The following is a 27,629-nucleotide window of genomic DNA, read 5'->3' on the forward strand; positions in this document are numbered from 1 at the left end:
GGTCACCTCCAGGGCAGGCGGGAATCGAACTCAAGCGGAAGCGGCTTTAGATTCTCAGTGCTGTGCTTTAACCCACTGCGCCACCAGGGAGGGCCTGATCAATATTTTTAACTTGAGTGCAACTTGGTGCTTAAACTAGTATGGGAGTACTTTATGTATTGTGCCATTTCTTAAGCACATCATATAAAATGGTTATCAAACCCCCGTTTATAGATGAGATGTTGGCTGGAATTTAGTCCTAAATTGGTCTGATACCCTGCACTAATCTCTCTACTATGAAAGAAAAATAGTGTACTCTCTAGATGTCAATATTCCCTTCAGATTTCAGTGTAAACAATGCTGTTACTTATTTCCTTTCATCTAATTTATTTATTTATTTTTGTGAATGATTAGTAGCAAAGGTGATGTGTTATATTTTACTTTTCCTGGGGTTGTTGAGGATACTAGTGAGTGATATTAAGAGCAGAGAAGTAGCCAAGGAGGATGCCAGGATAGGGTGGTGCTATGAAGGATGTGACTGTTCCCCAAACTGGATAATTAACTCATAATCAATGCTTTTGTGTTATTTTTATTTTGGAAAAGAAGAGATAATAAATTTTTAATTTCCCATTTTCTTGTTAAATAATGTTTAAGGATAGTGTTAATAAACAGTTACCTATAGAAAGGGTACTACTAACACTTGAATTTTGTGCTTTCTCTGTTTTTATTAATAATTGCGTGTATTATAAACAGTGAATCTGCAACATATTCTGTGGGAAACATTTTAAGATATGTGGTCTTACGTTAAAAGTGTTTATGAGGACTCAGTACATTCATACAGTTAAGGGAAATAGATTTGATTTTATGATTGCCATTATCATTCTGTGATGGAGTGAACTTCTCCCCAAGTAAAGTGTGATCTCTATTCAGGAAACACTTAATGACATCTTTTCAGCAGATTACACAGCAGGACCCACATGAGTAGAGCTAACAACTGTTGTCCATTAAATCTAGTGACTCGAATAAATTTTTATTATCCTTTTGTAAAAAGGCAAGTATTGCCTCATAGAAAAAACAGTTGATACCTAATGAAGTATTTCAGCTTGTTCATATAAGTTGATGGTTTCAGATGGCCAGATTATTGCTGCATCAGCTATTAGCTACTAATAACACGCCCCCATCTTCTTTAATGACATACTGTACTCAGAATATGCAAGTATGGACAGATGTTTAGGAATTTAATTTTTTCCTCTTGATTTTTGATTGATTCACAACACCCATTTCTGATTGGAATGCAAGATTTTTCTTTTAAGTATGTAGTCTTTAATTACCCCCATCTGACCAGAAAAAAGACAAGTATCACACCAGGAATTTGGAAGGAAATGGTGGTTTTGGACTTCTTACCATTGACTGCAGTTATGGATTCTCCACGACCACCTCTCTGCATCTGCTTTCTTCCAAAGACAACACATTAGCAAAGAGTGTAAAGCTTTGACAAAGCAAAAGTGAGTTGTACTAGATAGCAGTTTTAGAAAAAAAAATGTGGTGATTTCATTAGGGGACTTTGGAGATGGGAGCCATCTCATTGCAGGGTGGATGTTATAAAATTAGCTGTACTCTCTGTAGAAGACATAGTGGGCTTTATTCTTTAGACGAATGACATCTCTAATGCCACTAGTGCCATTTTTTAAAAAATGGAATTGAGAGAATTCTTGGATTGGGTTTAGCATAACAGCTAGGACTCTCAGGGATCAATAGGAAAGTTTTTATTATGGTATGTACATAGTGTGAGTGTGTTTTCTTACTATGAGAATTATTTTAGAAGCTTGAGTTCTTTTATGTCTTGAATAATCCTCCAGCTACCTTGCTTCCCTTAATTACACAATCTGAGCATTTACTCTTATCTCCCAGGTAACAAATTACCATCTTGCTCCCCCTAGTGGAATTGTAACTCTACTTCAAAGTTTGAGACTTCCCACCAGTACATAGTGATCTTTGTCTTAATTTTGGAAATTAGGCGTTTTCCCAAGTTTTCTTCAAAGACTGAGATTAAAATTAAAATATGTTGTACTGGATGGGTGGATAGCGGTTTACATAGACAAAATGGCTTCTTTATGAAAATGTTTCAGTTTTCAGTGTTAGCTGGTTTAGGCTACAAAATTGACACTGGCCGCCCAGTTCACAGATCCTCTCTGCTTTGAACTTCTGTCTTCGAAGGATTAAATGTCATTAATCTGGCAAGCCAATATTTCTGGCAATGATGGTGAGGCTCTGGTAATGAGTAATGTTGAAAGACAAGGACAGGTCCTGTCTAAATATTGATCCTGCTTATGCCATCGTTAAGTAGGCCCAAGAAGTATTCTCCGCCTTCTGAATCTACAAGAGGGACGAAACCAATATCCAGAGCACATGACAGTCATTTCCAGTTTATAGTTGTTATGCATGCTAAGAAAATTCTAGTACTTAAAGCTGAACTTACTGTATTCTCTCTTAAGAATTTGCATTTCTTTTGGAAATAATAACCAATAGCTTCTTGGTATTGGAATCACTTTTATTTTTGCCACTATTTGTTTTCACAATTTTGACCCTTATTATGACTTGTCTCTTCAACTTCGTACCTTGTTGCAGACAAACCACCCCTATTTTGTATATTACTCGTTGAAATATGTGAAACTTCCAAAAGAAATACCCATACAAACCAAGACTCAGGATTCTGCTCTTTTGTAGGTTAGCTTTTGCTTCTAAGCCTTAGTAAGGTCAAAGCAAAAGTTGCAAAAGTCATAGTGTTTGTCAAACTAATGGAAAACAGAGTATATCTATTTGATTCTTATGAGTAAGAATGTTATAATTAGAATATTTCCCCCTTCCTTAAAATCAAGTAATAGAGACATCATTTAGATATATTTGTTTCCCAAATATTTGTCCCCAGGGTAAGTGTTTACCTATGGAAAAATAAAACAGCAGGATTGGATTAAAATTCCAACAAAATAGAATGCTGGAGTGCCCTCTGGGCATGTTTTTTGGGGACCGTGAAGCAAAAAAGAAATACCCATAATGTTTGTTTTATTTTTAATATGCTACTTGTTCAGCAGTCACAGTAATTTAGTTCAAGAGGGCACACAGCTTCCATTCAAGCAAGGCATGAGTCTGTGATCCCATGATGCTTGCATATATGGGATCCCATGATGCTTGTATTCACAACTGTGAAGACAATGAAGCTGCAATTGCTATGTGGCCTAGCTGGGGCTAAAGATATACATTGAACAAGACTTTGGACTTGGGAGAATGGGAACTTTCTATTCTGCAGGTACTGTGAGGGAATGTATATGAATTGATTGGTATCTCTTGGCATATAAATAGGAGTATAGATACATACGTGTATATAATGTACAAATGTAGGCATGTGTATGTGAATGTGTGTGTGTGTGGTGCACATATGTGCAACTGCAGTACTGGAAGAGTTGAAATAATTCTCCTTGCTCCCGATGTATGCTGGGATTCTGTGTATTGATAGTATTTTCCAAAGCAGCCTTTAGCAGACCAAGATGCCAAGGTGATGGAACAAATGTTCTCCTGGGAATTCTGTGCTTTAATGACACCCTTCAAACTTGTCTAAGGGGGTTGAGTATAGAGGTTTTGGGGAAGATTTACAAAAACTTCCTTGCTGAAAGATTGTGCTGGCCTCCTTGCCTGGCAGCTTTATTAGGGTGGTTCTCCTTGGGAACATTCCAGGCATAACTAGGAATGCTTGTCTTTCTTGAGAAGTGTGAGGACTGAATGTAACAGAATTTCTATGTGCGTTCCTTACATTCATGAGTGATGAGAATCTTTGTTTACCTACCTGTGTACCCTTCAAATGACTAACTTGTGGTGCATGAGATACTGGGATGGATTTGTTCCTCGGAATCTTAACTTCTCAACTGTTGATTGACCACTGTTGCTATAACACAAAAACCTTGTCAGACTCTGGGTCTACTTGTCATCATATAGTGACTGGGTTTGTTATTTATTTTCTCTTACGTTTTAAAAAGGCAGAAAAACACAGAGGCCTTTGACCACAAGAATAGCAGGTAGAGAATTATGAAACAGATCAACAAAATTCAAGATTTTTGTTTAAGTCCTGAGTTTGTATCTAACTCTGTGTTTGTCTGAAATATGATCTTTGCCTCGGGTCTTATAACTAGAGGTTTCATTAGTAGGTAGCCAACAAGCATGTGAAGAATCTCCTCTGACATCAATTTCTTGGAACAACATGTCTTTGCACACCCTATTCCCTGTGCTTGGAATGTCCTTCCTTGTCAGCAATTCATACTCTCTCATTAAGGTGCCTTCCATGAAGCTTCCTTGGATAGACTTCCTTAAATTTCCTACCATCCTCAGAGTTGCCTTCTCTTCCAGTGGTGTTTCCACCACACTTCATAAATCCTTCTATTTTATGTTGGGTTCTTGTTTAGTGTAGGTGGGTTCAGTAGCAAAAGCTGAGTAATGTACTTGCTCCCCACTCTGACACTATACCACTTACTTTGATAAGCAGTGGGGTGTAATCTCATCTAAAAACAGCCAGTGTTTGTTGACCAAAACTTTTTGGAATTATTGGGAATGATTTCAAGGGTTTTCCAAACATTGACAAAGAAATGTTCAGGAGGCCAGAAACATGACAGCATCCTGTAGAAATGGAATTGTTCGAGGCTTCCATGGACATTGTGTAATCAAAGCTGAGACAGTCATAGGCCATCATCATGTACACAAAACCACAGATCTGGTAGTTTCCTTCATGGAAAATTTAAGAGCTTTTCAATGAGAGTTTCAACTATGTGCAGTTTTTGTGTTAGCCTCTTAGCTTCAGTTTAGATATAACTGTCAAGGCTTTAAAATCACATTATAGTTATTTCTTTATGCAAATATCTCCACTAGATTTCTACTGAGGGTGGGTCTGAGCCATATTAATTTTTGCAATTGATAATTGTTGAATCAGCTTTGAAGAACAAAATTTCTTCCTGTCATTTGTGTCTGAAAGTATTTAGTTCTAATTCAAATTCTCCTGTATTTCCAGCCACCACTGGTCCAAGCAATCTTCAGCGGTGATCCAGAGGAGATTCGAATGCTCATCCACAAAACGGAAGATGTAAATGCTCTGGTAAGAGATGCTCTTGTTTTGCTAGCTCAAGCCTCTGAGGCTGGACTGGTAACCTCTTCTGTACTGTAGACCTCTTTACTATTTGGTGAAAGTTCTGGATTATTTCTCAGCATTGTTTTTAAGTCCATGAATTATAATAGTGTTATAAGGGAAATAAATTATGTTTAAATATAGTTTCAAAATATTAAACATCAAATGTGTGTTATATTAATATATGCTTCTTTATCAACAATTTTATTTTTATTTTATTTTTTAAAGATTTATTTATTTGTACATACAGAACTGGGGTACAGGCCAGAGGCTCAGGGGTGGCAAGAGGCTTCACCAGAGACAGAGTGGGGAGCAGAACAGGCAGATCGCGGAAGTACACTGCTGAGGGGAGCAGCGGGCGGGTCAGAAGAGGTCTGCCACGCCATGTGGTCTCCTCCGGGGCAGGCGGGAATCGAACTCATGCAGAAGTGGCTTTAGCTTCTCAGTGCTGTGCTTTAACCTGCTGCGCCACCAGGGAGGGCCTCAACAATTTTAAATAGTGAGATTCAGCAAAAGATTTCATAGTGACCATATTTTTAAAACAGTGAATATAATATTTTTCATTACCTGTGGCCACTTTAGTGTGGTCTGAACATAACTGATTTCTGTTGGAAACCAAGTTTACTGCTGATGCTACTGAGAATTGCTGCCTAAATTCATAATAAAAGGGATCATGAAATCCCTGTTGGAAATTAGAGAAAATAATATTTTTATTTTCCAAGGTGATGAACCCATAAGACCCATGACCTCAGCAGGGATTAACAACTATGCATTTCACCTGTTGTGACATAGGCTACCAGCTAAGAGTAGTTTTTATCTTTTAAGTAACTAGGAAAAAAAATGAAAAAAAAAGAGTATATTTTGTGATAGGGAAAATATATGAAAAGCAGACTTTTATGTCCATAAAGTTTTTTTGGGACAAGGATATGGATCTTTCACCTTGTGACAACAGAGCTGAGTAGATATGACAGAGATTGCATGTGGACTGAAAAGCCAAAAATATTGACCATCTGGACCGTTAAAGGAAAAGTTTGCTGACCTCTTCCCTAGAAGGTCCATGAACTTTGGATCAATAAGTGAACTAGGCAACCTGAGAGTCTCTGTAATCATATGTAATAGATGCATGCACTTACAGAAATATTTATTTTGCTGTGACAAGGTCAAGGCATTTCATCAAAATCTTAAAAGGGTCTAGGACCCACAGAGTACCACCTGATCTGGACGATCCTGAAGCAAACAAACTTGTAATGAAGAAAGGTGAAAAGAGTTAGTCAATTATTTACTCTTTAGTAGTTTCCTAGCCCTGGATTGAACAAGCAATTATAGGCAGTACATGCCTTTAATTCTCTTAATGTAATTCAATTACCTAAATGCTTCAGTCCATCAGGGAGAGGCATTCTCTTTGAAGTCTCTAGTGTTAAGTGGAAACATCAGAAAGAGTCAAATATACATGTAAGAGGAGCTTTGCAGGGAAATGGATTTTGTCTAAGTGTGTATCTATCAGCAGCTGGACGCTCTATTGAGAAGGCAGGCCATTTGGTGCTCAGTGGCAGTACAGGTTGTTGTGACTTCTTGAAAAAAAAAACAAAAAAAAAAAACAAAAAAAAAACTTCTGGCAACCTTTTTCCAGCTGACCCTGAAAGATGTGATGTTTTGTGACATTTTTGCCTAGTAAACACACCACACATGAGGCCAGAGCTAGGCTACTCAAGAATGTTTGTCTGGAGTCTGTGGGGCAGGTGCTATATTCTGTTAGGAGGCAAGACAAAAAAGCGGACAGCCCAGTGTCCTGACACCACCAGAATTTGCCCAGGCTATTTTGTAGCTGTGACACAAGCCCAGGAACGTCTAAGGCAAGGTCTTCATGATGATATGAAAAAACAACTTTTATTCAGTTGTCTACACCAAAAAAAAAAAAAAAAAAAAAGATTTGAGTGCCTTTATTTTTTCCTAGGCAAGTGACAAGTAGTTGTTGGCTGGTATGGATTAGGAAAGTTTAATTTGAGTTGTAACCTTAGAGTATTACTAGAATAGTTAATTACTATAACTCCTAAATTTATGATGACTCAAACATGAGAAGTTTAGCTTTATGAACAGATGAGAGGAATGACTCTTTTTCATACAGGGAATATCAACAGTCTTTAAAGTCACAGAGGGGAGCATCTCTAGTCCAGTTCAGATAAAAAAGCATGGGTGGGAAAGAAAAGCACCGGAGTATTTTTTTTTTTATTTAATTATTACAAAAGTTTATTTTTACATCATTTTGCACATTTTTTTTTCCATCTCAATTGTAATCCCCGCGGGTTTCCCATCACCAAATCACCCATGTGCCACCACCATAGTCCCGTACATTTCCCTCCCTTCCCCCCGCCATTTTTGATCCCATTCCCCACTCCACCCCCATCACCGGAGTATTTTTATGGGTCAGCTTAGAAGTGGTATAATCACTTCTACTCCCCTACCACTGACCAGGTCTCATCTGATGCCTTACATAGCTGCAAGGGAGGCTGGGAAATTAGAGGAGCTATGCCCAAAAATGCTAGAACAATGACTTTGGTGAATAGTTATCAATCTTGACCTCACCATTTTTTTTGGGGGGGGTACAGAATTCTAGGGAATTCAAGCAGAATCACTTGTTTGTGAAATCTTATTCATTCAGCAGTTATTCACTGAGTTCAGACCCTGCATTAGGTTCTAAGGAATCATCTCTTACCCTAAAGGAGTTTGCAACATGGCAGAGAAGACAGTGAATGAAAAATCACATGGCCATGCGTTTCTGAAAGAAAAAACCTAGGATGCTATGTACAGATCTATGTCAATCATGCTGGACTGATGGAGTGACATGTAAACTGAGATGAAGGGTCTCCCATGGAATTTTCTTATATTTGTGTGTTATTTGGTATATGGTGGCAGGGGAAGGTGGGATGAAGGGAAAGAGAAGAATAAGTGAAAGAATAAATGAACAGAGTAGGAAGACCTGAGTTCTGTAGGTTGATCATGAGGCTCATCAGCGTCCAGAGTCCCTTTGTTCCATTCATACCTAGTTAGGTTGTCTCATCACTTCTCTGTTTCCTTCCCTAGGGAGTATATCAGGAAGATCAGCTGACCCTTCTCTCTATGGTCAGATATATCTGAGATAATGAATTGATCTCTTAGTGTCTTGCTTTTCTTTTGCCAACGCTCTTTGGAGGATTGGTCATAATGACTGTTTTGCTGAGGTGGATTAAGTAGGTTAGGGGAAGTGGTTGTTAACAAAGGACATAGGGAAATGAAGATAAATGATTAGAAATCTAAGCTGTACATTTAAATGCCAAGGAAAGGAAGTAATTCCCAGAGGCACCTCCTCTCAGTTGGAAGACAATATTTGACTTTTTTCCTTCTTACCCTTTGCTTTTCTCTTTTACCCTCCATTTATTCACTTAAATCTTTCTTTTTGGCCGAAGTTCTGATTTATTGGCCTTTTCCCTCCACCCTTCTGTGTATTTTGATGAATTGGCCTGTTCTTTGGTGTAAATACCCTTTGATTAGCTGGTCCTGAGAAAGATACAATCTCATTCAGCTTTGCCTTTCTTTGTTTTCTCAAACCTTATTTCCTATGAGTAGTATTCATGAGCTCTATTCTTCAACCAAACCAAATTGTTCAAGCCTTTGGTAGTTATTCGATCCTCACATCCCTGCTGTTCCACCCCACCTGCCCTTCCAGATTGATTTCTTCTTCAATTTAGTTGTTCTAATTTGTATCTTGTTTTCTGCCCTCTCTGCCACCTCCTGGCCAGACCAAAGAAATCTACCTCTTCTCTCAGCTTTTCACAGATCTTTGTACCTTACCAGTTGTATTACTTGACATATTAATAACTATGTTCTATTTTGGGGAGAGTATGTGCTTGAGCATATGTCACTATAACCTTCATTCTCATTCATTCGGTTGTCCAGTCCAGTTTCTTGCAACATATGTTGTGTGGATGACTAAACCCTATTTTATTATTTATATTGAGCCAATTTGTGGCCTTTTTTTCATTTCTTTCCAGGTAAGGACAAGTTGTCAAACAGTGTCTGGCTGAGTTAATTTTCCCAGGTTTCAGTTGTAAGATTGAAAATCTATAGATGAATTCGAGGAGCCACTGAAAGATCAGGAAAGATACTCTGAGTGTCTTTGTGGTTTCTCTGGCTAGTGACATGCCAGGGCTGAAAATGTGAAAAGACAGTTGTACAACATGAGAAATCCACTTAAATTATCCAGATGTGACTAATAGCTAGAAAGATTTTAGAGGGTCTTATCAGGCTAATGAAATTGAGCTGACGTTTCATACAAAATGAGTTCAAAATGAATGCAGAGATTCTGAAAATCAAAACTGGAACTCTAGAAAGGCACTTTGGGTATTATACTATGACAACACGTTGTGAACAATTAATTTTGCTGTACCACACCAGAACAGGGTCAGAGACAGAAGGTTGTCTGTTGATGGCAATAGAGAAGGCAGAGAGGAAGTCACGCATGGGAGAAGTGGTTGGAGAAACTGGTGGTGTTTAGACTAGGGAAAGACAGAAATGCCCCAAGTATCCTGACATATCATTGAATTAAAAATGGAACTAGAATTAACTTTGTGTCATGTGGTTGTAAGCTACAGAAAATAATATTTAAAGTTAAAATATAAGAAATAATAGATAGAGCTGTCAAAAGAAGTTATGAATTGACTTGTCAAGTAATAAGCTTCCTGGAAGATCACTAGCCAGGAAGTTCTAAAGGAGACCAATAGGCCCTCCCTGGTGGTACAGCAGGTTAAAGCACAGCACTAAGAAGCCAAAGCCACTTCCGCATGAGTTCGATCCCCGCCTGCCCTGGAGGTGACCACATGGTGTGGCAGACCTCTCCTGACCCGCCCACTGCTCCCCTCAGCAGTGTACTTCGTCAATCTGCCTGTTCTGCTCCCCGCTGTGTCTCTGGTGAATCCTTTCACCCTCCACATCTCTGGCTTGTACCCCAGTTCTGTATGAATAAATAAATAAATCTTTTTAAAAAATACTATGAAAGGAGACCAATAATGACACATGTGACATCCCTCCCTCTCCATCTTGGGCTCTTAGCTGATACTTCTTATATTCAACATTGTTTTTCTTTGAGTCTTAGAGATCAAAATCTCTTCTTAGGACAGCTTGGAAATTCTCATGGCTGGACTTAGTCTCTCATAGTTACAACAGACAACAGTTGTAAGGTTTTAAACCACATGACAGCAAGGCCATGTGTTTTATTTTCTTATTTTTAAATAACACTAATAGATATGAACACACAGCAATCATTATTACACCAAATAGAATGACATTAATTAACTCTGCATATTCAATTTTATTTTGTTTCAATAGTCTCAAAAATGTATTTGCAGTTGGGTTGTCCCAAAATTGATGATTTTTACACATCTACTTTATACAACAAAATGATTTTGTCAAGCTCTTAGTGTTTATTACTTGCCCTAGTAGGCCCACGTATCTTGGTGCACTTGCTCACTCTCTCCAATTCTGAGAAGAGATATGTGAAGATAATAGAATAAATCTTGAGGTGAAAGCTCAGCTTTTGTTGATGAAGAATTCATAATGAAAGGAGGGAGAAAAATCACTGAAGCTGTACTTATGATTACTGACATTAAATCAGGTGATGGTGGCCGATGAGTCTCAAGAGCCAAGTAAGAAAAAAGAAGTAGTGTTAACATTGTACAAGGAAGGATTTTTAAAAAATAAATTATCAGGGCCCTCCCTAGTGGCACAATGGGTTAGGACACAGCACTGCAAGCTAGCCACAGCTGCTTCATTGCGAGTTCCATCCCCAGCCCCGCAGGTGATCCACATGGCATGGCAGAGCTCTCCTGGCCACCCGTTGCTCCCCTCAGCAATGTACTTCATTGATCTGCCTGTTCTGCTCCCCATTCTGTCTTTGGTGAAGTCTCTTGCCACCCTTGCACCTCTGGCCTATACCCCAGTTCTGTATGAATAAATAATCAAAGGTAAACTTGTTACCTGTACCACCCCTTTTTTTTAAAGATTTATTTATTTGTGCATACAGAACTGGGGTACAGGCCAGAGGCTCAGGGGTGGTGAGAGGCTTCATCAGAGACTGAGTGGGGAGCAGAACAGGCAGATCGATGAAGTATACTGCTGAGGGGAGCAGCGGGTGGGTCAGGAGAGGTCTGCCATGCCATATGGTCACCTCCGGGGCAGGTGGGAATTGAACTCATGCGGAAGTGGCTTTAGCTTTTTAGTGCTGTGCTTTAACCCGCTGCGCCACCAGGGAGGGCCAGTTGTGCTATTCTTTTAAACACAGAAGTTTAAAAATCTATTCAGAAAGATTCAATATAGCTTTAGCCAAAGAACTTCAAGCAGTAAATTTAATATCTTCCTTAAAGTTTTCAGCTTGGTGCTATCATATCAAATTTCCTAGGATATTAGAAATACAAAATATATAGCATCAACTTTTAAGCTTTTATACTGGGATATTTTCCCTTAAAGACCTGAGATGTTTTGTTAGCTTAGAGAACTGGACACCCTCTGACTTAGGCCCAAGCTAGAAAGTGCTTGGAAAGCTGCAGCCAGGGGAAGCAAAACAGGCTCCATAAATGATGGACACACAGTTCGTGGATGTGTTGACCCATGTAGCTCTCCCTGAGTGTTGGCCCACAGGGATGCTGGAGCAGTGCAACCCAAACTTTTCACATTTTAAAGAGAAAATACAGGAAATCTCTAAATTGTTAAAAAGTTGGCTCCCAAGAACTGGCCCAACATTGTTCAGGCCAAAGAAAACATCTGTGGGCCAAATCCAGGCTGCAGGTCACCATTTTGCTAATTACTATGATAAGATCAGCAAATCTTCAGCAGTTCTGTTTCTCTGGCTACCTGCACCTCAAAATCTAAAGCATGTTTCTGAAGCTGAGCACTCTATTCAGGGAGAGCAGCGGTCTGTGCTCCCCAAGTCTTGATAGTTAACCTGTCCTAGGCGGAGTGTGTGTGTGGGGGTGGGGAGGGTCGGTGGGGGGAGGCTAGTGGTTCCTTGACCTTCTGGGAGAAATGCTTGCTGTCCTGAGGGTTGGTACCTGTGTCTCTGCACTTGTCTGGCAATACTGTCACATCCCTTGCTCCTTGCTGGACCACGGCCCAGGATGTGGTTTGGAAGCCATGACCTGTGTCCTATAGAGGATGATTCATGAACTCCAGACAGCTGCAGTGATGTGGCTTCATGATCATTTAAAATGTGTGAAGGCAGGTCTGGTTAGCATCATTCCTAATTATCCTCCATGAGGTACTCAACAGCTTGAGGCCCTATTTCTTTTTCTTTATTTTATATCATTCTTTATTTTGTGCCTTTTTCCATCTTGGTTGTAATCCCCATGGACTTCCCACCACCAGTTCATCCTTGTGCCATCACCATAGTCCGGTGCACCTTTCCCACCCCAGTTTTGATCCCATTCCACCCCCATAAAATGTCTCTGGCATATAGTTGTTCATTTTTTTTTGCAGACATGCGGAGGGTGAGAGGATTCACCAGAGTCAGAGCGGGGTATAGAACAGGCAGATAGAGGAAGTACACTGCTGAGGGGAGCAGCGGGCGGGTCAGGAGAGGTCTGCTTGGCATGTGAATCTCCTCCAGGGCAATCGGGGATCGAACTCATGCGGAAGTGGCTTAAGCTTCTTTGTGCTGTGCTTTAACCTGCTGCGCCACCAGGGAGGGCCACAATTGCTTTTTATCCCCCCCTCCTCTGGTCTCTTACACTCTTGCTATTTGTGAAATGATCCGATCTTTTTCTTTTTTCTTTCTGGTTTATCTCACTAAGCATGATCCCTTCCAGCTCCATCCATGTTGCTGCAAAAGACATGAGTTTACCTTTTTTGATTGCTGAGTAATATTCCATTGTGTATAGGTACCACATCTTTTTAATCCAGTCTCCACTTTTGGGCATTTGGGTTAATTCCATGTCTTCCCTATTGTAAATAGAACAGCAATAAAAATAGAGGTGCAGGTGTCCTTTTGAATCAAAATTTTGGCATCTTTTGGGTATATACCTGGGAGTGGGATTGCTGGGTCATATGGAAGCTCCATTTTTAGCAGTTTGAGAAACCTCCAAACAGCTTTCCATGGTGGTTGTATCAGCTTGCATTCCCACTAGCAGTGCGGGAGAGTTCCTTTTTTCCCACATTTTCGCCAACATTTGTTGTTGCTAGTTGTTTTTAAGATATGCCTTTCTCCCTGGTATGAGGTGGTATCTCATTGTGGTTTTAATTTCCATCTCCCTTATTACAAGTGATGTTGAACATTTTTTCATATACTTGTTGTTGAGACTCTATTTCTCCAGCTCTAGAGACTGAAGAGCCATCCTCTGTGAAGGAGAAATCTTACAGTGGTGTACAGTTTGAACCCTCTATATACTAAGTTATTTTTAAAGCAATGGATACATTGCAAATGCAGAGGAACTAATATTATTTTGTAATTGTTAGATATTTTAATTGTACAAAGGAAAAAATCTCTTAATTAAAAGATGTAAATAGTTTGAGAATGTGATTGTAGGATAAAAGACTGTGACTTTTTCACATAGATATTAAATGTTGGGGAGATGTAAATGGAAAAAAATGAACTACATTATTCTTAGATGGAGAAAAGATTCAGTTGTTTGAAATAAAGATATAAATTCACAGCAAGTAAATTGAATGGTAAGAGTTGGGGAAGGGAAACTTGACAAGATTATTCTTAACTTTATTTTTTTTTAAAGATTTATTTATTTGTGCATACAGAACTGGGGTACAGGCCAGAGGCTCAGGGGCGGTGAGAGGCTTCACCAGAGACAGAGTGGGGAGCAGAACAGGCAGATCTAGACGAAGTACACTGCTGAGGGAAGCAGTGGGCGGGTCAGGAGAGGTCTGGCTCGCCATGTGGTCTCCTCCTGGGGAATCGAACTCATGCGGAAGTGGCTTCAGACTCTCAGTGCTGTGCTTTAACCCGCTGCGCCACCAGGGAGGGCCTATTCTTAACTTTATTTAAAGGAATAAACATGTGAGGAAACTCTTGAAAAAGAAAATCAGTGAGGGGAGTGTTTCATAAAATATAGTAAAACAAATTATAAGACTATAGAATTGAAAACAATGTTACTGGCACAGCAATAGTCAATTTAGTATATGTAACAGTTTAAAGATTCAGTACCAGACTCAAGTATATGTGGACTTTTGTATAAAATAAAGGAACTATTTGAAACTACTGAGGTTGTGGTGGGTTATTTAATAGATCATATTCAGAAAAAGTATGAAAGTATAAAACTTAATTTCTTGTACCAAGATAAATCTTAGAGTTAGAAAGTAGAAAGATAAAAGTAGTGGGATTTAACAAGAAATTAGAAATGACCAGTTTAACAGCCAAATGTGGTAATGTTATGCTACCTTTAAAAAAGGTGATTTGTATTAGTTTCTTTCCTGGTCCATACATATTATTGCTCTTCAAAATATATTTTTGAGTGAAACAGCCAGATGTTAATTAAGATAGCATATATCACATGTGCATTTAAGAAGAGAGCTGGGCAATTGTTCCTCAAAATGCTAATTGGAGTTAATCTGTAGAGTGGGATTTTTGCTTTTTCCTTTATTCCTTTGTGTATTACTACTATTTTTATACTGATCATGTATCATGTTGATTAATGGTAAAAACAAGTACATTTCTATAAAAAGCACACACATACTAACTGACAAACAAACCCAACTAATCGATTTCTAAAGTTGCTCCTATTTAGCATTAGGATATGATTATTAATATTCACCGACTGTATTTGTCTGAGTTTGTGTAGTATACCCTTCAGGGGCATGGTGCCGGGGACCCACACTGATGGCTAGACCTTTCTTGTTGTCCCAGCTGGAGCTTGAAGTGGTGAAGGAACAGTTTCATCTAGTAGGAATTCCTTGCTTCTAAAATCACACTTCCCCTGTAGGGAGGAATTTCAGGGGAGACCCCTTTCTTTGATATTGAAGACAGTCGATTTGTCATGGATGAGATTCTAGACTGTTTTATCATAAAATTTTTCTTTGTGTTTGGTATATGAACCATTTCATGTCATAAATACTGGAAAGATAATTTTGACTAGGGTGAAATTTCCAGATATCTTTTGGGGTATTTTATTTTATAATTTGTTTTACAATGAAAATGTACTAAAAATCTGAAACATTTTGAGGTTTTATGGAAAAGTGATAACTCATTTTCAAAATGAATTGGGTGGAGATAACCCAGTACCAGGTAATTCTTAAAAGGCATGTAGAAATTAAAAGATTATAAGGTGTATTTTAGATCAGTTTGTTGTTCCAGCCCTAATTTTTAACAGGATATATTTCTTTTGGCTTCATATAAAAATAACTGTATAATTATGACTGCCAGAAAACATTCCAATTGTAGCTTTATAGGCACATTATTATTACAACTGATTTTAAGGAAAAGAAAGAAATAACAAAGAGCTTAAATGTAGGTTATTCAATTAGGGTAGAAGCCTGTCGTGTGGGAGGGATTTTTCCCCAGGAGCCTGCTGAGCTGGTTATAGGCATACCACTTGCCAAGCACTTTCTGTTTTAATAGCTACACCTGACAATCTGGGAGAGTTATGGGTTTCCGACTGTGTACTTTCTAGAGTTATTCAGATGTAACATAAAGACACCTTCTTCCTCTTAGTCCCACTTTTAAGCACCTTCCTGGCCTTCCATAACCCTGCACACACATATTCAGGGTTGTGATTTATTATTCCTTTAAAACCAAACCTTGCTTGTCCTTCCCTGTCTGCTTGATGCATCCTTATCAGCCTCCCCAATATGCAAGTGTGGGGCAGAGCAGGACCTTGGGCTCAGCTGGGAGGTGGAAACCTTGAATCCACGCATGTCCTTGAGGAACTCAGTTAATCAATTCTGGCCTTTGTTCCCTGTCTATAAAACCTTGTATAATGTTGTGGTTAGGGAGATGAAACAATATACATTTATCCGTTAAGACTGACTTTAGCTGCATTAGACAGAAATCTAGTCACAGTAAAATAGTAGCTTTCGGTAAAATAGAAGTTTATTTCCCATGCGCGACATGTCTAGAGAGGCTGTGCAGGGTAGCGCAGTGCTCACGGTGTAGGAGACTTTTCCCTTTGTACTGCCATCCTTGACACGTGGCTCCTGCCTCCTTGTCCAGAATGACCACTTGGACATTACATAGAATTCCCACTAGCAAGAACAATGAAGATGGAAGTGGACAAGGTTTCTTTCAGTACATTTCCATTGAGGACTTGACCTTTATGTTTGTGTGATATTTCCAGGAATCATCCTTTACCCATAAATATTTGTGAAATACCTGCTACAGGTGTAGCTCTAGAGTTGACACTTCATATACTTCATATATTTTCTTGATCATTTTATGTTATTTTCAAAAAAAGTTTGAGGGATTCATGCAGCTGTGAGCCTTCCATCCCCTCCCCCCACCCTTGCCAAGCACATGGGATTAGAATATCTCTAAGATATCATATTCCTCCTTTGGGGGGAGGGAGAAGTGTGACCTTGGAGTGTGTAACAAATGGCAGCTCTTTAGCTCGCTAGCACAGACACCGTGTTTGTTTTCCCTCCAGCTCACAGCGGTCTTGTCTTTTGTCATCAATGCATCCTGTATTCTCACTTGCTTTGGATATGTACCTTTTCCCCTATTTAAAACACATGTGCTAGATTGATATTTTACCTTCTCTTCTTTCTTTTAAACAAAGAACTCTGTGTTTGAATAGGCATGTTGTCTTTGGCAAAGCAAAGATATGTAGATCGATGGATGGATGAATGAATGGAGATAGATAGATAAGCAAGCAAAAATGAATAACTTTAGCAGTGTTCCATACAATGTCTAACAATGGTCATACAGCATTGTTCATGCTGGCTGTTTCTTAGGGGGCCCCAAAATGTACAGTCCCCTTCAGAAATAGGAACTGCAGTCACAAATTCCAGATACCTCCTTTGGAACGAATCTGGAGATCTTGATGTCTTTTCTACTAATCTTTCAAGAATTGATGGGAGTGACCTTTCTGTTTTTAAGAAATCTTACTTTATTATGAGAATTTTCAAACATAGAAAAACAGACATGAGCCTATTACTGAGATGGAGCAAAAGTTAACACTTTGTGTATTTATTTTAAAAGATATAATGTTATAGATTTAAAGCTTCCCTCCATAGAAATACATGCTCCTTGTGTCCTTCATGTCTTTGCATAAATACCTTATCTGGGACTCATTCCCCATTTTCCTTGGTAAAATTACTTCATCTAGTTGCCTCTAGCCTCTTCTTGTTAGTAATTTGCACTCCTGACTTCTCTCTCTCCCCACACCAGTGTGTCAGTTCCAGGAGTGCCGGATGTGGCTTTGAATCACCCTCACCCAGCACAAACTGGGAACAGATGATCAGAGAGCCTTTTTCAAACCTTCCAAACCCATCAACTTCTTCCTTACCTCTTGTCTTTAATTTTATTTATACCTTGAAGACTGTGTGTGTGCATGTGTGTACATATTTGCCAAAGCAATAGTTGGTATTGTATATCTTTAAAAACATAGGCAAACTGTATTCTCTATAATTTGATTTTTATCATACTCAAAAATTATGTATTTAAGATTTATGTGAGTGGATACATGAGCATTTATTCCATATTGTTTGTATTCCTGCAGTTTTCTCTAGGATATCACAATGGGGCCATTCTTCGTGAGAGCCTTTTAAGTATCACTCTATATTATCTGTTAGGGACTATGCATCTGAAAAAGGTTAGATAAAGAGTTAAATTGGTATGGGCCCTCCCTGGTGGTGCAGCAAGTTAAAGCACAGCACTAGGAAGCTTAAGCCACTTCCGCATGAGTTCCATTCCCACCTGCCCCAGAGGAGATCCATATGGCGTGGCAGACCTCTCCTGACCCGCCCACTGCTCCCCTTAGTGGTGTACTTCATCGATCTGCCTGTTCTGCTCCCCACTCTGTCTCTGGTGAATCCTCTCACCCTCCGCATCTCTGGCCTGTACCACAGTTCTGTATGAATAAATAAATAAATCTTTAAAAAAAAGAGTTAAATTGGTAAATTTTATGTTATGCAAATCTTACCATAATGAAAAAATGTATAATCATATCCAAGTGTACCATTGGAAAAAATAAGAGCAAGTAAACATGCTTAATAAAGCATTATTTTTTGTGTGAAAATAAATTATTGTAAGTAGTATTTTTAAAGAGTGAATTTTACTCTGTACCATTGAGTACATTTAATTAGGAAATTTTCCTTTTCAAGGAATTATGAGTTCTTATTAATAGAATTCCCTCAAAGAGGACTTACAAATGATGAATTGGTTTATGAAACGGTGGTCAACATCACTAGTTATTATGCAAATAAAAACTACAATGAGATATCACCTCATACCTGTTAGGAGGTATATTATCGAAAAAAGATAAATGATATGCTGGAGAGGATGTGGAGAAAAAGGAACCTTTGTTCACTGTCAGCAAGAATGTACACTGGCACTACCACTATGAAAAATAGTCTATAGGTTTTCAAAAAATTAAAAATAGAACTGCTGTATAATCCATCAGTTTCACTGCTGGGTATATATCCAAAGGAAATGAAATCTTTACTTCAGAGCAATAGATGCACCCCCATGTCTATAGGAACATTATTCACAGTAGCTAAGGTGTGGAAAAAAGTATTTTTGGATGGATTAATGGAGAAAATGTGTGGCATATAGACAGGTGTGCTTTGCTTAACAACAGAGATGTATTCTGAGAAATACATTGTTAGATAATTTCATCCTGCAAATATTGGGATGTAATTATATAAATCTAGGTGGTTTGTGAGGTCTGTCACTCACCTAGGCTATAAGGTATAACCAATTGGGATCACCACTGTATATGTAGCCTGTTATTGACTCGTCTCATTGCATGACAGTTGATTGTACAGTAGACTTTTATTGGAATATTATGTGGTCTTATAAGAGAAGGAAATCCTGATAGCATGTGTAAATGTGGAGGATGTTATGTTAACTGAAATCAGACAGAGTTCAACAAATTCTGCATGGTGTCACTTATATGTGGAAACAAAGAAGTAAATGTGTGAGGTGACAGATACATGAGTGAATTTGTTAGGTAAATTTTTTCATAATGTGAAAATACATACATGTAAAAATCATATTGGATATCTTATTTGTCAGCTGTACCTCAGTAAAGCTGGAAACTAAAATAGCATTTTTTTTTTAAAGATTTATTTATTTTTTCATATGGAACTGGGGTACAGGCCAGAGATGTGGAGGGTGAGAAGGTTCACCAGAGACAGAGAGGGTAGCAGAACAGGCAGAGCAATGAAGTACATTTCTGAGGGGAGCAGCAGGCGGGTCAGGAGAGGTCTGCCTCACCATGTGGATCTCATCCGGAGCAGGGGGATTCAAACTCATGCGGTAGTGGCTTTAGCTTCTTAGTGCTGTGCTTTAACCCACTGCACCACCAGGGAGGGCCCTAAAATAGAATCTCTTAAGAGATAAATCATATTATCCTGTATCAGAGATAAGTTGTAAGTCACTCTATAGTTCACTATATCAGAAAACCTTTAGTGGAGTTTCTCTCAACAAGAAAAGACTAGAAAAAAAATCTGTTGAGTTGTTCTCTAGTAATATTCAAAATTCTTGTCTTTTGACATGACTCTAATATCAGGGAAGTATGTTTTTGCTATAATATGACAATTAGACTGCAGACCTATACTTTGTAAATTTTATAGATATAACTGTAGGTATAATTGAAGAAGAAAAGAAGATTTTACCACCCATAATTCTGAATAACTCAGTAGTCCTTGTTTAAATGTGAAACTGTTTTAGAAAGATCACATGATTGAGCTCATTTTGCATTTTGACCATAAAAATACTTCAGGGCTACACTATGAATATCTTTTTTCTAGAGATAGTCAAATTTTAATGCATTATTTAGCAATTTTGACGCAAATCTTGTTACTGCATTTCTTTAATTTGATTAGTATATTTCCTCTAACTCTATTACATGTGAATATTTAAAAACACATGTGGCAACTAAGTGAACAGTTCTGGCTGTTTCACTTCTATTTAGTTGCTAGACATTTATTGAGCACTTACTATGTTTCTAGCTCTATGCCAGGGTCTGGGACTGTATAGTGAATAGGACAGTGTTTCTTTCTTCCTATATCACATAATCAGGTGACTGACACAGTTGTTTTACCATGCTATTAAAAGAAATGCTATGTCACAGAAATAAGTCTTTTGTCACTGTCCACCCCCATCAAAGAGTAGTTGATAACTAGCTTCAATGACAGTATCAGAAGTACCTGGGAAGGTATGAGGCTGGGTTGGTAGGAGAAATTTTAACTCCATACACCATCTTTATCAACTTCCATCTCCAAGATACTACCACTAGAAATGATAATAATAGTAAGTATGACTTGGGCAATTGATCAGCACCCTACAATACATGAACCTCCAGTGATGCATTATTTTCACCCAAAGTCTATAGTTTGAGTTCACTTCTGGTGTTGTACTTGCCATGTATCCACCGCTGTTGTATCACATAGAATAGTTTCACTGCCCTAAATATCCTTGATCCTCTATTCTCTGTCTATTCATCCTTCTCTCCACCGACTTTATTGAATTTTACATATAACTTAACAATTTGCCTAAAATGCAAAAGTAGCTTCCTTGAAATGCTATGCCCAAGCTCTATCAAACACATTCTGGGATCACTAGTGATATGTTTGTTTCCATAGTCATCTCTGCCTCTGTTTAAGAGTGCCTGTGTTTGGCCCTCCATGGTGGTGCCGTGGATTAAAGTGCAGTGCTGCAACGTAGCTGCAGCCACTTCAGTGTGAGTTTGATCCCCTGCCCTGGAGGTGACCCACACAGTGCAGCAGACTTCTCCTGTCTTGCCTGCTGCTTCTCTCAGCAGTGTAACTCATCAATCTGCCTGTTCTGCTCCACATGATGTCTCTCGTGAATCTTCTCACTGCCCCTGCACCTCTGTCCTATACCCCAGTTTTGTATGCATAAATAGATAAATCTTAAAAAAAAAAAAAAGAATGTCTGTGTTTGGCACAAATACCCAAAGTTCATGTCAAGATTTGTGGAATTAAATTCTGCACTTTCAGAGCCAACACAGAGTGGATGTGCTCACAGTCAATTTGTTGGTCACATCGTCCATCTCCCACATACTTTGACATCTTCATTATTTGTAGAAATTTGGAAGTCCATGAACAGAACTGCCTTTGTACTCCTGACAACTGGGGGCTTTGTGTGTTCCATATAACTGATTACAATACAAACAGACTTATTTGCTTTTAAAGCAGCAAATGTTTTCTGTGTTCAACTGAGCCTGTAAAATTTCATTAAGAAACTAATCATTAGCTCTGATTAAGTAAACACTGGATGTTTGGCATAAATATTTTAACTGCCTGTTTCCAAGCTGGCTCAGCCTTTTCAAGGTTACTGATTGTTAGCTGGGCCAATAATTTTTTAGTCAACCTGTGCAGTTTTCAATTTCCTCTCCAGAGAATTTTCTCCCCTGCCTGTGGAAGAAAACCAAGGCTGTCCCAGAGCCCAGCCTTGGAACTGGCTCTCTAATGCTTAGTAGCGGACCTTCTCTTGCACTTTAAATAGTGAACCTATTGTTGTCTGCTCTGGCATAGGACATGAGCCTAAAGGAACTCAGCTTCTCCTTCTAATTCAACTGGACATTGACACCATATTTGCTTTCGTAAACATTTCAAACTTTAACAAAGATCACATTACTTTTTACTGATATTAAAAAAGATTCTTATATGTGAAGATCTGCTTAATATTAAGAATTTATTTTTAAACCTGGGAAATAGCAAAAGAGACAAAGACACACAAAGCTTAAGGCAGCTGCTCCCATGATTCAGCTATTATTAATATCCCTGTAGGCAAAATAAATTGGAGTGGTGTTAGAAAGATTGTCTCTGGGGAAGAATACATTTCCTAAAGTATGTTTCTTAGCATCCAGAAAAAACCTGACAAGTGTTTAGAAGGGGAAGAGGACAGTTTTGTGGCTAAAATAAAATTGGGAAGTACTTCTGTAAATTTCCTTGTGTTTCAGTGATTTATAATGCATATTGCCATATTAAATTCTCTGAGGATTCTTGCTATAAAGAAATATGTTTAACTTATTTGAACACAATGTTTTTCAAACTCACTTGACTTCGAATGCCTTCTCCCCTACTCCCACACACTTTAAAAATATATTTTGACCCTGTATCTGGGATCATCCCTCAGAGCCAATGGAATATGTGTGTACATACATATATGTATACACACATGTATGCATACACATGTATATACATGTGTGTATCTATTTTGTAGCATATATATTTTTGTAGCATGAGAGTCTCTGGCAGTGTTTCTTGAGCATGAGTGTGCATTAGAATCCTAGTGGATTTGTTAAAATATATATTGCTCTGAGCAATCTATATTGCTCTGGGGCTTTACCCCAGTTTCTGGTTGGGAGATCAGGGTGAGTCTCTGTCAAATCCATGACATCACTAATCCTACATTTCTAATGAGTTCCTACACAATGCTGATACTGTGTCAGGGAATACACTTGAGAACCTTGGTCAAACTAGAAGGAAAACAGAAGTTCTGGTAGGTAAGCATGCTGCTATGCAGTATATAAGCTAACATTTAGCCAAGCTAGTGTTTAAGCCAAGACTCATGAGAAGTGGGAGTAGGGAAGGGCATGAAAAGGTGGACTAATGCTTCAGTCTTGATAAAGACATGAACCAAGGCCCTGAGGATTGAGGTGAGAGAGTGGAAAGTTATGGGACTTGAAAGAAGAGTGTTATGGCTAGTGAACAGCAGGAAAGTGATGAGCAAGGAAGTTGGAGAGGAGACAAGAAGAGCCACAGTAGCAGAATTGAGTGAGGAACTTGGGTTTTATTCTAATACAAAAGGTCCTGGTGAATACTTTTAAAAGTTACTGTAGGTACTGTTTGAAAAGAGAATTGTGAGGGAAGAGTAGGAGCTGTGAGCCTGGTAGGAAGCCCGTGACTAGCATCAGGGCAGAAACCATGTGCAGCTGTAGCTAGGCTCTATGTAGTATATAGTGAATCGTGTATAGTATATTGTGTATCATGTAAGTGTATAGTGTGTAGTATGCAGTATAGCTTTAGGGGGTGCCACTCACACGGTAGCTATAGAGGTGGAAAGTAGTGGATTGCTTCCAGGTATACCATAGAAGTACTTCATGTAGGATTTGATGATGAGTTAAGTGTGAGGAGTAAGGAAGATGGCAGTGCCAATGGTGACTCCTGGGTTCCTGGATTGATCAAGGGGGAGAAAAGGGGCGAAGTGGAGGAAGAAGAGGAGTCAGTTCATTTCTGAGAGGGAACAGACTAAGTAATTACTTTTTAGGAGTCAATGACTTGATCGTGACCATCATTATTCTGCAGATGTAGCAATGGACTGTTAGCTGATACACAAAGGACATGGTTTAATAAATAGGTTTAATGAATATTCATATTAATGAGATGCCCTTTATATCATATACCAGTGACTGGTTGCTTTGAATTAGAAAACAAATAAGGTCATTCAATAGCAAACATAATATTGTCTTTCTCTAATAAGTCAGAGAGCACTACATAATCCAGAGACTGTTACTTTTGCCATGTAAGAAACCACTCCACAGTTTAGTGATGTAAACAGTCATTTTACTATGTGGATTTTGTGGGCTAGGAATTCAGACCAGACATAGTGGAATATCTTTACTCTTTTCCATGATGTCTGGGCTCAGCTGGAAAGACTCATTGGCTGGGGGAACTTGACAGATGGGGGCTGGGATCATCTGCAGATATCTTCACTCTGTGTCTGGCACTTGATGCTGGCTGTCAGCCCCAATACCTCCACTGTGGTCTCTCCACATGGCCCATTCTTCCTCACAGCAAGGTGCCTGGAGTAGTTGAACTTCTGACATGGCAGCTCAGGCTCCAAAGGCAAGTTATCATTGCAAAGATCTAAATTACATGGGACAGACAGCTGAATTTGTAATCTGTTTCATAGAATGCCAGATAAAAGATTGCTGTGTTCAGCAGACAATCTTGGGGATAATATGACTCTTAACAGAAGAATAGCCTGATAAAAGGGAAAACTGTATGTTTTGCATTAAACCAGATGACAAAGATGTTCTCACTTTGGCTGCTAGCCAGTCATATGGTAAACAAGTTCTTTTCTAGTTTTTTCCACTTCCCCAGCCCTGAGAGATGAAGTAACCTAGTGCAGTTCGTGCTTATCAGACAATAAGAGGATGTATATAAAGTTGGACATATAAGGACAGGTTTGAAGTATTTAAAAACATTACTTGGGTACAGATTTCTCCAGAGTCATAGTCTTTGATCCATTCTGGTGGACTTTGTCTATGAAGTAGCAATGCTTTTAAATAGAGAAATTATTTTTGATATGGATTTTGGGTAGCCTTTGATGATTGAAAAGATACTTGCTATAAGACACTAGATTTCAAAAAGGGGGTACAGGCATCCCAGGCAGTGTGCAAGATAATCCTTTGGGAGCATTGGAATGAATACTTTTTTCTACACCTTAGCTACTGTGAATAATGTTCCTATAGACATGGGGGTGCAGCTATTCCTCTGAGGTAAAGATGTCATTTCCTTTGGATATATACCCAGCAGTGAGACTGCTAGATCATATGACAGTTCTATTTTTAATTTTTTGAGAACCTATAGACTATTTCTCATAGTGGTAGTACCAGTATACATTCTTGCTGACAGTGCACAAAGGTTCCTTTTTCTCCACATCCTCTCCAACATATCACTTATCTTTTTTTGATAATATACCTCCTAACAGGTATGAGGTGATATCTCATTGTAGTTTTTATTGCATTTCCATAATGACTAGTGATGTTGACCACCTTTTCATAAACCAATTTTTGAACCCCATGTAGAATAAAACAGGTGTAATGATTAAAACTTATGGATATATGTTTAGTTGCTTCTACTGAAGTATAAAAGGCAAGAACATGGTCACCTTTGTTTCAGACTCTTTCCCCAGACCTATTGTAAAAGTTCTTAGACAGTCTTTCTGTTCATAAAATCAGCCAAAACAGGCCCTTCCTGGTTGCGCAGCGGGTTAAAGCACAGCACTGAGAAGCTAAAGCCACTTCTGCATGAGTTCAATTCTTGCCTGCCCCGGAGGTGACCACATGGCGTGGCAGACCTCTCCTGACCCGCCCGCTGCTCCCCTAAGCACTGTACTTCATTGATCTGCCTGTTCTGTTCCCCACTCTGTCTCTGGTGAAGCCTCTCACCGCCCCTGAGCCTCTGGCCTATACCCCAGTTCTGTATGAACAAATAAATAAATCTTTTTAAAAAAAAAAAAACAGCCAAAACATTGATATAATGTCGTTACGTCATTTAAATCTCTTTTCTAAAATAAGCCCAAGCTTAAAAACTGTCATATATAAATAGATACTGACACTATTAAATATTTCTTCATTAGTTATGTTTTAGGTAACTAGTTCTGAAACTGTACATTCTCAAGCACCTCTCTCTTCAGTAATGCCTACATGCATTGAAATTTATATTGGGTACTCCCAGGAAAGCTCCAGCAGTTAGCTACTTGATCCGTTGTCTGCACTGCATTTTCTGAGCTTCTCTAGCATTCCATATTTGGCTTCCTGTTTACAGTTTTTATCACTCACAGGTGCTTACCCACCTGAAACTGAGATGCACTGCATGACCTTTGCACTGTGACCTATGCTCACTCCACCTATCTGTTACCCCAGTAATTACAAGAGGCTATAGCAGAGATTAGATTTCGTTCACTGAAGATGAAAGGCTTGTCTGGTTGGCTTCTCTGTCAGGTGACAGTCACTCACCACAATGCTGAGCATATTTTGCCTTCATTCATTTGATCCTGTCCATTTCCGGTCACAGGACTTACTAGAGGAGTTTCATCTGGTCCTTAGACATACTCCCCCTCTTCGTGTTTGGATGGGGCCATCTTGATTACTCTGGAATTTAGGAGAGACTGGGTGGGACACCTTCTTATCCGTCCCCATCTCTGTTTTCTACCCCATCTTCTCTCTTTCTTTTCCTGTCAGCCAGCCAGAATAGGCATGTTGGAGAAAGAGTAGAAACATAGGCTAAATAATATTGGCAAATTGCTGAGTGCTAACTGTATACTAGGAACTATGCTGACTGAGACTGTACTACAAAGTATCATTTCATGCCTTTGGGAAAATCTCCAGGAAGTAGACACTATTATTACTCCTATTTTACAGAGAAATTTTAATTTACAAATTAATGTGGGCTCAGAAGAAGGTCCACTAACTTGCTAAAAGCCACATGGCTATGGAAGAGGGTCAGGATTTGAACCTGGTCCTTGAGCATTCAAAGCCCACTAGGTCCTACCACCATCCTCAAAATTCAAGGCAGAATCAACTAAGTGCAAAGTCCAGGAGCCACAGAGGAAGAGAAGATGTTGTTGGGATAGTGTTGCTGGGAAGGCCTGGGGGAAGTCGAGGCTTGGGCCTTCTAATATATCTAAGTCAGATACCTTAGGGTTGGAGAAAATGAGGAGGCGGAAGGCTGTTCTGGTAAGAGGTCTGGAGGGGTTCTTTGAGGGGGGTAAAGGGGCAGGGGGCGAGGGGTGTGAAATGTATAGGAGTCAGTGGAGGGCTGCAGGGAAGTGAAAAGCTGGAGGTGCAAGAATGCGGGGTCACAGGTTGGCCATCACCCTCCCTCAGGAAATGGGCTACCATTTCTCTGCCAGAGGAGGCTTCATCACCGCCCATGCGCAGTATGGTGGCAAAGCCTGCCCTTCTTTGTTACACTGAAGAGACAGTGAGAGGGAAGAACTTTCCTGAGAGCTATTCTGTGTCAGAGAATAGAATACGCTGTGTCCTCACCCTCCCCCCACCAGCACACACCAAATAGCCCAGAGGGAAAGGATTTCCTGTGTCACTGTCCTCTGGGAATTCCAGGAACACAACAGCCACATTTCCCACCGGTTCACTTCGGTGCTGCTACCCTGTGCTGCACCCTCTCTGCTGTCCAGAGGGGCCCTGCTGTGTGCATCTGATAGGTCACTGGAGGTCTAGACCAAATCTACGGTAACCTGAGGATTGTAGAAAGTTCCCACCCAGCAAGACTGGAAATGAAATTGTTTCCCACTCTTGAATAGAATTTTCCCAAGAGTTTGGTCCCAGCTAAGTGACCTGACTAGTCTGGGTCGTGGCCCCTGGAATAAACCTGTGCTGCTTCTTTTTTTCTTTTTTTGAAAAACTATTTATCTGGGAAATCTTTAAGGATCGATACCAGTTAGATGCCACTGTGACTCTGCTTTTTCTTGTCCTTTATAAGACGTTTTGATGGGGCCACTCCCCTGCTGTAATCTTTTCAACTTTTCCCTTTTAAAAAACAGCATTCATATTCTCCATCACCAGCTCCTCTCCCTGCA

The 27,629-nt window shown here is 39.3% G+C and overlaps 1 protein-coding gene across 2 annotated transcripts in view; it reads left to right on the plus strand.

Annotated features, from left to right (window-relative positions):
* The first annotated feature begins 5,016 nt into the window (after positions 1-5,016).
* Positions 5,017-27,629, plus strand: part of ANKRD44 (ankyrin repeat domain 44) — a 172,608-nt gene continuing 149,995 nt past the window's right edge. For both annotated transcript variants that reach the window (XM_012728683.1, XM_012728685.1), the window contains exon 1: positions 5,017-5,116. In XM_012728683.1, the coding sequence (XP_012584137.1) occupies positions 5,081-5,116 (36 nt within the window). In that variant the 5' untranslated portion in view covers positions 5,017-5,080. The remainder of the gene's footprint in view (positions 5,117-27,629) is intronic.

This window comes from Condylura cristata, unplaced genomic scaffold, assembly GCF_000260355.1.
Source record: "Condylura cristata isolate star-nosed mole 26May11 unplaced genomic scaffold, ConCri1.0 scaffold00002, whole genome shotgun sequence".
Classification (NCBI taxonomy): domain Eukaryota; kingdom Metazoa; phylum Chordata; class Mammalia; order Eulipotyphla; family Talpidae; genus Condylura; species Condylura cristata.